Source organism: Planococcus citri, chromosome 2, assembly GCF_950023065.1.
Source record: "Planococcus citri chromosome 2, ihPlaCitr1.1, whole genome shotgun sequence".
In the NCBI taxonomy this organism is placed as follows: domain Eukaryota; kingdom Metazoa; phylum Arthropoda; class Insecta; order Hemiptera; family Pseudococcidae; genus Planococcus; species Planococcus citri.
The window spans coordinates 18,884,594-18,895,739 of record NC_088678.1 but is presented as its reverse complement, the minus strand read 5'-3'; the positions used below and the strand labels follow the sequence as shown (position 1 = coordinate 18,895,739).

General features: G+C 34.6%; 1 protein-coding gene across 1 annotated transcript; it reads left to right on the top strand.

Annotated features, from left to right (window-relative positions):
• The first annotated feature begins 1,328 nt into the window (after window positions 1-1,328).
• On the top strand, window positions 1,329-11,146 carry LOC135834886 (prolyl endopeptidase-like). The gene is made up of 16 exons (XM_065348864.1): window positions 1,329-1,614; window positions 1,685-1,756; window positions 1,849-2,072; window positions 2,149-2,342; window positions 2,415-2,497; window positions 2,615-2,757; window positions 2,838-2,991; window positions 8,847-9,047; window positions 9,132-9,323; window positions 9,438-9,551; window positions 9,624-9,772; window positions 9,865-10,077; window positions 10,166-10,316; window positions 10,401-10,511; window positions 10,604-10,672; window positions 10,791-11,146. The coding sequence occupies exons 1-16, from the start codon at window positions 1,447-1,449 to the stop codon at window positions 10,863-10,865; spliced, it is 2,313 nt and encodes a 770-aa protein (XP_065204936.1). The 5' UTR covers window positions 1,329-1,446; the 3' UTR covers window positions 10,866-11,146.

The window sequence follows — 11,146 nt, the reverse complement described above, 5'->3', positions numbered from 1 at the left end:
TGTCCAAATAGTTTGAGAATATTACTCCGCGGTGTTGCCGTACCGCCACCTACGGTTCGAAAACCGTGGGAGGGCGGGGGGGCAACACTACCGCGTCGCCTGATTACAGGACCGATTAAAAATGTTTACAGAGGAAAACCCACTTTTGGATGGAGGCTACAGATTGGCTCAAAAGTTGTGAACAATTGGGAAGCCAACTGGAGGAGCTTCAGAGGAGCTTGAGGAAGTTTTGAGTAATCTTCTGCGAAGAATGTGAAAACCATGCGCTCCTTTCGACTGAATGCAATTCTGAACGTGTTCAACTTTTATTCGGAATAGAAAAAAATGTGTAATAATAATTACAAATAAGGGTTCCATTTAAAATTGCTTGTTTTCAAGCAAAGCGAAGCGAATCGAATCGAATCATTCACGAACGATTGGTGATTGAAAAATTGATTGATTTCTACGTGAATCATTCGCGAACGGAATAATTAATTTTTAGTGAAACATTCACGAACAAATGGATTAACTGTTAGTGAATCATTCGCGAACGAATTGAATAATTTTTGGTGAACCATTCGAAAACAAATTAAACATATTTTGGTGAATCATTCGCGAACGAATTGAAGGATTTTTGGTGAATCATTCGCGAACGAATTGAATAATCTTTGATGAATCATTCGCGAACGAATTGAATAATTTTTGTAAATCATTCGCGAACGAATTGAATAAGTGATTTGTTCGCGAACGAATAGATTCATTGATTAATTCTAAGAGAAGTTATTTAAGGATCGACGAAAATGTAATACCTACATACTTGTTGATGGAAACACATGAAATTTCAGGTATAAAACACAACTCCACACTTCGTTTTTTTCCTCTTCGTTGTATTACTACATATTTTCCTCGCTTTTTTGTCCTCACACCTGCCTATTTATCAAATAAAATGCGAACCAAATTTATGTCAAATTGATTAACGAGCGAATTATTTTGCAAAAATTTAATTCCATGAAGGTGTAGATGTATGGCAATGCGTACGTCGATGTTAGCATATAAACTATTTTTCATTTTGATCATTTACATAGTACATACATACCTACCTAATGTTTGTCTTTTTTTTCATTGAAATATGCATTTTTTTTCACCTGTTTTTTTTATCGAACTGCAGATTTCTGCGTTAGATTGTAAATCACACACGTTTCACATTCAATTTCCATTTTGGAACGGATTCTGTTTGCACAGAATTTATCAAATTTTTTTTTTAAATGTGGGTAAGTACTTTTCAATATCGTAAATTATACGTTGTTTTTCATATTACTGGTGTTTTATATCTGTTTTTTTCGGTACAAATAGAACCAGTATTTTACATCATTTTTCGGTTGAATTTTCGTGTCTCAATCACAAGCCACCTAATATCAAGTTGGCCTGCTTCTAAAATTTGTGCTCATACTCAAGAATTTGCGCACAATGAGTCGAAAAGTATTCGCTGTACTGCAGATTTTGGTGATTTTGATAATCGAGAGAGCATACTGCAATGCACCTGCACCTGCCCCTGCTCCTGCGCCAGCTCCTGCGAATAATCCAGCACCAGCAAATGCACCAGCTCCTGCGAATTGCCCTGCAGCAGCTGCTATTGTAAGTACTACATGTTATAAACTATACTGCAATGCTATTTTTTCTACATGTTTGAATATAACTTCCACAGATACCTGCAGATAAATATCCTACTCCAAGAAGAGATGAAAATGTCCAGGACACATATGCCGGCTGCGTCACAGTACGTGTACCCGTTTGCAATTCTTTTCATAATTTTTGCTGAATTTTCCACCCTTGATAATAATACTTAAATGTGCATTTCGATTTTTTCAGGTTAATGATCCGTACAGATGGATGGAAGATCCAGACAGCCCTGAAACAAAAAAATTCGTCCAAGATGAGATGGCACTTACCACGTCTTATTTAGAAAAAAGCCCATTCCGTGCTGAGTTGCAAGCTCGTTACAAGGAATTGTATGACTTTCCGAAAATGACGGGTCCTTTTCAAAAAGGAAAACATTTTTTCACTTTTCGAAATACTGGTTTGCAGAACCAAGAGTAAGTGTTTGAGGAAAAAGAGTAGAGAGTAGAATAATGATGTCTAATCTAACTACATAAATCGATGATTTTCCAGTGTGCTTTATATATCAGATTCGATAAAAGATGAAGGTAAAGTATTTCTAGATATGAATACCCTTTCTAAAGATGGTACTGTTGCATTGGATACAGAAACGTTATCTTTCTCGGACGATGGGAAAACGTTTGCATATGCGTTGAGTGCGGGCGGTTCTGATTGGAAGACTGTGCATTTCAAAGACGTGGAGAAAGGTTGAAATTCATAATACCTGCACTGGTAGAAAAATTTTTTCTTAGATGATGTTAAGTGTGTCTTTTACACAGGAGATGAGCTCAAGGACAAGCTAGAAAAGGTCAAGTTTTCAGAATTACCATGGACGAAAGATGGCAAAGGAATATTTTACGCGGTAATACATGATTGGTTGTACCTATTTATTTATTTTTTTTAATCAAATCATTGGATGAAAAAAGGTAGTCAAAGTTTACAATTCGATTCACATACCTATCTACTTGTAAAACTTCAGGCCTACCTTGATCAAAAAGGCAAAGCCGATGGTTCTGAGAATAATGAGAATAAAAATCAAAAGTTGTACTACCATCTGCTTGGAACTGAACAATGTAAAGATATTATGGTGGCGGAATTTCCAGACAATCCTGATTACTTCGTGTAGGTTTCGCTGCCTTACCTTATAATGTGCATTTAATGAAAAAGTAGGCAACATTATTCACTGTTTGCTTAATTTCCAGAGATTCTGCGGTGAGCGACTGTGGCAAATACTTGATTGTATATGTATCCGAAGGCTGTGATAATAACTTGGTGTACATAGCTGATATAAGTAAGGGAGTCACACCTAAAATGAAACTTGAACCAATTGTCACAAAAATGGAAGCAAATTACAACGTAAGCATTAAAGAACATACAAAAATGGGCCACTCTACGCCAAAACGGCGAATTTTTGCACCAGGGATCTTCGATTTTTTTTTCAAAATCAAATCACGTTCAGAGGTCATCAAACGATGACGAATGACGTAAACTCGACATTTTTTCGATTTTTTTTGACTGAGCTGTTTGGCCTTCAAGGTTCTCCAAAATGAGCGAAAATGGTAAATTTCTGTTGCAAATTGCTCCGGTTGTACGTGGTATAGAATTTTGAATTTTTTACCGGCTTTTCGAAGAAAAGTCAGGTACTGTATTTGTCTCAACTGTGACAGTTTCGGTCCGGAGTAAATTTTCTTTGCGTTTTGGGGTGTTGGGATCATTGTAGGACCATTAGTTTTTTTTCAGGTTTCCTTAAAGTTTATATATATATATCTATATATTTGCTTGCGACCACACATGTCAACTATGCTTGGCATATATGCAGAAAAGTGAACAAAATTTTAAAATTGGTATAATTTCTGTTCTAAATCACTTATTAAAATTTTATTTGCAGATTCAGTCTAATATTAAAAAAATCTATGTTTTGAAAAAAGTAATCAGATTTTTAGGCTAAATTTTGAAGAAAATGTTTGAAAATGGAGTCTAAGTAATTTGAATTTTGAGAAAGTTAAGACACCAAAAGAAAGCTTAAACAGCATAAAAATTTTTGATGTTTTTAAATTTTCCATAGGCCAATAAAATACTGAAAAATTTCAAGTCAAATTTGTTGTCGTGTACACTCAGGATCGATGTATTTGCATACATCTCCACCAGCACATCACATTCTACTCACTACAAATTGACTGTAGACCCTGCGTTCGTCCTCGCACCTCGATTTCTAAGCCATGCGCCCTCTGGTGGAAGTTTCTGAAAACTCATAGTTGACTTGTATAGTAAAATTAACCCATGACTTGTCAACTATAGTTGACAAGTTGGTCAGTCCACTTGTATAGTAAAATTAACCCATTCATTAGTTGACAAGTCTGGTTACTAATACCTATATATATATAAATATTCTAGGGGGTAAACTCGTAACTTTTTTATAGATTAACCAGCAAACTCATAACGTTTTGGCAAACTCGTAACCTTTTTAGGACGTGACTTTTCGATGAGGTGCCATATGAATCTAGAAGGTGTGGGGAGTCTACTGTCAAAGTTTGAGCAGGGACGTGAGATTGCTGTTTATACACTTTCTCTTTTGACTCAATTTTCAAATGAGTGCATAGCCTAATTATTATGTACTAGGACACGAGGAAAAGGTGTTTATTGCCAAGAATGCCAATAATCATTTTTTAAGTTCTGTTTGGTGATTCTGGTGGTTGAAGGTCTCCTCTTTCACGTTGCGTGGTCAAAAATCGCCTAAAATGAATTTTTGACTGCTCAATTTTAATTTAGAGCTCATTATACATGTCCGAATTTTCGTGTTTTTCAACATTAACATTGATTTTACGGGGAAAGTATGCATCCTAAGAAAAAAATGCAATGAAGGAAATTGTAGAGCATAAAATTTCCTTTCTGCTCAGAGCTGGTTATTTTTTTGTAGGATGCTTTGTTAAAAAGCTATTTGCGAAAAACAGAGACGTATGGGACTTTTAAAAAAAAGCTTTTCTGAAAAATTGATGTTTCGGCAATGAGATACCTCTCCACAGGTCACCCAAAAATCAAGTTAACGAATATAACGCGGCCTAACATCGAGTACTATCAGGCCTATGGGGTGACGCGTCGAGCGCATGCACAGCAACGAAGTTACAGGTGGGACGTGAGTTTGTATTTTATACAAAACGTTATGAGTTTACCTGTATGCGGCTATATATATATATGTGTTTATGTACCAATTTTGTGGCAGAGTAAACTCGAAACCTATGAAATTTTGAACAAAGTGCTTTATCCCTCCCAACTGGTGTATTGCCGAAATTTTGAGATTTCGAGTTTTATTAAAATCGGTTTAGGCGTTCCTTAGATATTTCAGATTAAGTGATTTTTTTTGCCATTTTTGCGTCCTTTTGCAGACTTCCTCATCAGTTTTGTTTTTGGTATACCTATTTTTAAATATTTTGCTTAGCAATAATCACTAACGTCTGTCTTTATACCCAAACGATTTCTCAGTTTATTTCTTGTTAGAAACTCGATGGAAAATCGGTTCAGGTGTTCCTTTGACATTTCAGCTTAGGTAGGCTTTGTTGATTTTTTTTGTTATTTTTGCAGACTTTTGCAGACTTCCTCATCAGTTTTGTTTTTGGTATACCTATTTTTTTTAAAGCATAAATGTTTTGCTTAGCAATAATCACTAATGTCTATCTTAATACCCAAACGATTTCTCAGTTTATTTCTTGTTAGGAACTCGATGGGTAATGATGGGCCGATTATTAATCGATTAATCGGGCCTGAAACTCTTTCGATTAATCGATTATTAAAAAAAAAATAATCGATCATGTTTTCTACGAAAAGCCGGTTCTCTCACGCTAGTTGCGTGAGTGTTTTTTCAAATTGTAGTATCTACTTTGCAAAATCAGTGTTGCCACTTTCGAAAACCTAAAAAAATTGATTTGAAAACGTATAATTTAAATATAACCACCATGTCCGCGAGTAATAATTCTGAAAAAATTCTCAGTTTTAGTCCTTTCCATGTAAAATAACACATCAAAAAATTGGACTGGCACTTTTTCGCATTTTCGAGAAAAAAAATTACAAGTTTGGCTTTTAGCAAAAATACCATCACAAACCTAAAAAATGAACATTTTTGCATTTTTGAGATATTTTACCAGTGTGTAGATGAACATTTGAAAAAATATTCCTTCTTTCGCAATTGGTCAACGAATTGACGATGAATATGAAATTCTAAATCCAAAATCGTTAATAAGATATTTTCCAAAATTGAAAATTCAAATATTCAAAAATCCGAAAGCAAAAGTTAAAAAATCAATATTCAATTCGGACATAGAGTTTTTTGGTTGTTGGATACACTGGTTTTATTAAAATATCAGATCAAATTAATTTGAGCATTTGACATACACAAAGCAATAATAATAAATTATAAGTCCTTACCTACTTACAATTAGTCAGAGAGCCCGCTTAAGGATCTATTGCACCCCCCTCCACCGTCGGTCATCCGGGACAACTTCTTTCTTAAAGGGGCAGTCCTAAAGAACATTTCTAGCCCTTGTACTCAAAAAAGAATTGGCCTTACTTACAAAATGGCGGTCATTTTGATTGACAGGTCAACCGAAATCGCAGATTTTGCGTTCCAACATAGGCTTGCACAACATTTTTCAAACTCTACAAAGGTAGATCGAAAGATCAAGCAAAAATTTATCACCTGTCAAAATTTCAAGCGCCAAAGTATGTTTTTCGATTTTTGGTGAATTTTTGAAAATCAAACTTAGGCCAAAAATGAGGGGAAAAATCAAAACTTATCAAAATTTACCAAATTGACCAAGAAAGCAGAAATTTGTGATACACCCTATTTTCGACATGCCAAGTCGATTGGAAACTGTTTCAAACCGTTTTGAGCAGTTCTGGAACCTCCAGCAGATTTTTGAAACTCGAAATTCCCACAAAATTTCATCAAATGGAGTTGGAAAGCCGAAATTCATTTTGCAAACTAATTTCAATATGCTACGAAGTCAACTGCAGGCGGATTTTAAGTCGTTTTGGAGCCTCCAGCAAATTTTTAAAAATTTCTGGAGCCTCCAGTAGATGTTTGAAACTTGAAATTTTCCAAAATTTCATCAAAATGGAGTTGAATAGCCGAAATTTACTCTGCAAACTAATTTCAATACGCTACAAAGCAAAGTGCAGGGGGATTTCAACGTCAAGTCGTTTTGGAGCATATAGCAATTTTTTAAAAATTACTGGAGCCTCTGGTAGATTTTTTAAACTTTAAATTTCCTAAAAATTTCATCAAACGGAGATGAAATGTCAAAATTCATTCTGAAAACTAATTTCAATACGCTATGAAGTCGTCTGTTGGTGGATTTCAAGTCGTTTTGGAGCCTCCAGCGACTTTTTGGGAGGTCTTATGGTGTTTTTTTGGAAAACTGAAATTTCCAAAAAGTAGCTGGAAGCTTCAAAATTATTTAAAACCATTTGAAACCATCAATCGTATTGAAATTAGTTTGCGAAGTAAATTTCAGCTTGCCAACTCCATTTGGTAAAATGTTGAGGGAATTTCATGTTTCAAAAATCTAATGAAGGCTCCAGGAATTTTCAAAAAGTCACCGGAGGCTCCAAAACGACTTGAAATTCACCTGCAGTACTTCTTAGCGCATTGAAATTAGTTTGCAGAATAAATTTCAGCTTTCCAACTTAATTTTGGTAAAATTTTGTGGGAATTTTGAGTTTCAAAAATCTGCTGGAGGTTCCAGAACTGCTCAAAACGGTTTGAAACAGTTTCCAATCGATTTGGCTTGTCGAAAATAGAGTGTATCCTAAATTTCAGCTTTCTTGGTCAATTTGGTAAATTTTGATTTTTTCCCCTCATTTTTGGCCTAAATTTGATTTTCAAAAATTCACCAAAAACCGAAAAACGTCTTTAGCATTTGAAATTTTGACAGGTGATAAATTTTTGCTTGATCTTTGATCTACCTTTGTACAGTTTGAAAATTTTTGTGCAAGTCCTGTGTTATTGGAACGCAAAATCTGCGATTTCAGCTGACCTGTCAATCAAAATTGGGGGGGGGGAGGGAGAAATACCTAATCAAAAAGGACTTCCCCTTTAAGAAAAAGTTGTCCCGGAGGATCGACGAGATCCTTACGCAGGCTCCTCGACTAACTGATAATAAAAAATAACAAAGAAATTTGCATTCATTAATAATTTTAAACACTTTTATCATTAAAAATTTGAAATTAAAAAAATTTTACAAGTAGGATTGGAATGTGCGGCTAATAGAAAAATTTATTGCATAAACAGTAAAAATTGTTGGCTGATAAAAACGAAGTTGAAAATGCTGAGAAATTTAAAGTTGAAGAAAGTGACTTGGCAAATACAAAGGTGTCTTATGTGTAGCGTAATACGTAACACATAAGACACCTTTCTAAATAACGTGGCGTACTGAATTCTTGAAAGCGATTTTAATAGTGTTCCCCTTGGCGGGGGAACCTGTAATTTTGTAGCCAAAGTATGGGACTTCACAACAAAATAATTACGGGATCTCAAAGTTGAAACAGGTAGTCACAATTTTCGGACAAGTAAAAATCGTTCCATTTGATCCGGTTTCACCCCTAGTAAAAAGTTTTATGAAAATTGTGTTCTTTTCATTTTTTGTTTAAAACAAAGGCAAAATTTTTCCAATATGTATCACTTTACGAACAAAACCATAGCCAGAAAAATGGTATTTCCAGTACATAAATTCAGTGGCAAATGAGGGAGAGGGAAATTTTTTTCAAATGTTCGTCTACATACCTATTGGTAAAATATCTCAAAAATGCAAAAATGTTTATTTTTAGGTTTCTGATAGTATCTATTTTTGCAATAGGTAAGTGCAAAACTTGTATATTTTTTTCACTGATTTTGACATCATTCGTCAATTACCCTCTCAAAGTACTACAATTTGAAAAAAAGTTCAAAATTTTATACCACGTACAACCGGAGCAATTTGCAACTGAAATTTTCCATTTTCTGTCATTTTGAAGAACTTTGAAGCCCCACAACATCGCCAAAAAAAATCGAAAAATGTCCGGTTTGCGTCATTTATCATCGTTTGATGACCTCTAAACATAATCTGATTTTGAAAAAGATCGAAGACCCCCCTCGTGCAAAAATCCGCGGATTTGGCATGGAATGGCCCAGATGTACCTCGGCTAGAACCATCATAGTAATCAATAATGATCATTCACAGTTTATCGCCAACAATGAAAACCAATTCATTTTTCGAACTAACAAAGACGCCGATAATTACAAAATAATGTCCGTTGATATCACATGCCCAGATCCCAAATCGTGGAAAGACCTCGTACCTGAAGATAAAAAGAACAGCTTGAACTGGGCTAAAGCAGCGTATGATAAATACATGTTTCTGTCTTATATCGAAGATGTCAAGGCAGGTTTCTTACAATGAATCTAAAGACTCAACTTTGATGCTAGATGTAAGGGTGATTTCAGATTTTCTCATTTTCTTCCACAGACTGTTCTCCAATTACATGACGTAGTAACTGGTAAAATGCTCAAGCAGTTCAAATTGGAAATTGGAACGATTGAAAAGGAATCAGCTTTCTGCGATAGAAAAAGCCCGAATGCATTTTTCAATTTTGTATCATTTCTTACACCTGGTATCACTTATCATTACGATTTATCAAAACAAACGCCCGAACTTGAGGTACTTAGGCTGTCAAATATTCCCTATTCACGTTTCATGAAACATCTCAAATCCAACACTTGTTGCATTTTTGAAAGAAAATTTCAATCAAGACATTCAATTTCTGCATTGCAGGTAATTAATGAAATCAAACTGAAGAATTTTGATCGTGAGAAATTCACAGTAGAGCAAGTTTTTTACCAAAGTAAAGACGGAACCAAGGTGCCTATGTACATTATCCATGAAAAGGTAGGATCAATTTCTGTTTAAAAATGATATGAATTTTTCATCTTTGTAACCAGCAAAAGCTTGACTTTTCAGGATCTCAAGAAAGATGGAAACAATTTCACCTACGTGTATGGATATGGTGGATTTAGTATCAGCATCTTACCGTATTTCACAGTTAATCGTCTGGTGGTCATAAGCAACTTCAAAGGAGTACATTGCGTAGCAAATATTAGAGGTGGAGGGTAAGCGTTGAATAATTATTTCCTACACACTTCTCAAAAACTGGAATACCAAACTATAACCAATACTCGTATAATTTTTATTCTTCTTCCAGAGAATACGGTGAAAAATGGCATAAAGAAGGATCGTTGATGAAAAAACAAAACTGTTTCGACGATTTTCAAGCTGCTGGCGAATACCTGATTGCAGAAAAATACACAAATAATAAAATGTTGGCCATTAATGGAGAATCGAATGGAGGTCTTTTGATGGGTGCCTGTCTTAACCAAAGACCAGACTTATATGGTGCTGTTGTTGCTGATGTAGGGTCAGTATGCTTTCAAAGAAAACAGTTCTAAGAATGGTAGAAGTTAGGGAGTCATTTATAACTGCAACTGGTGCTTGTTTGGTTGCAGAGTGATGGATATGTTAAGATTTGACAAATTTACCTGTGGTCACGCGTGGATAACTGACTATGGTTCATCATCCGATCCGAAATTTTTCCCAATTCTGTACAAATACTCTCCTTTGCATAATATTAAAATCCCCGAAGGTTGCGACAAACAAGTAAGTTGGCATTTTATTACCTTTATTGGTCTCAGACTCTTGTGCTGAAGAAGAATATACATAAGTTCTTATATGTATGTGCAGTATCCTCCTACCATGCTAACAACTTCAGATCATGATGATCGAGTTTCACCTCTACACTCCTTGAAATTCATCGCCACATTACAATATGAAGCTAAGAAACACTCCAATCAGGTAATAAAAAAACGTCAGATATAAGTAGACTATCGCTGTCTACAAGAAAAGACATAAAATCCATCGTATAATTTGATCGATTTAATTTCTAGAAAAATCCATTCATTATCAGAGTCGAAACAGATGCTGGTCATGGTGGTGGTAAACCATTGGATAAAACTGTAATAATAATTTCAATGTTCTATACAATTACCTCTTTTCTTGGAATCAAGAATTCAATTCTATTTTCAATTTTTCACTTTATTCATTCAACATTTTTTTCTCATTTATTTGAAACAGATCGCAGAACTCATAGATTTCATGTCGTTTTTTATAATCAACCTCGGAATCCAGTACCAACCTTACCATTGCTAATGAAACCTCAAAGAGATAATTCTCACATAAATTTACATGTAAATAAAGAGCTAAAAAGGGTAAGATGGTATTTTTACATTCAAAAATACAAAAGCAATTGTACCTATAATTTAATTCGAAATGTGTTGATAGGTATTATTTATATTGCACATATTTATAAAAAATTCACTGAGCACTTATGTCTTGTTGAATAAAATCGTGAGCATTACCTATTACCTACATTAAAACCCTGTGTAAAATTTCGTTCGTTTTTTGAAAAAAAAAAAAAAAAAAAAAAAACA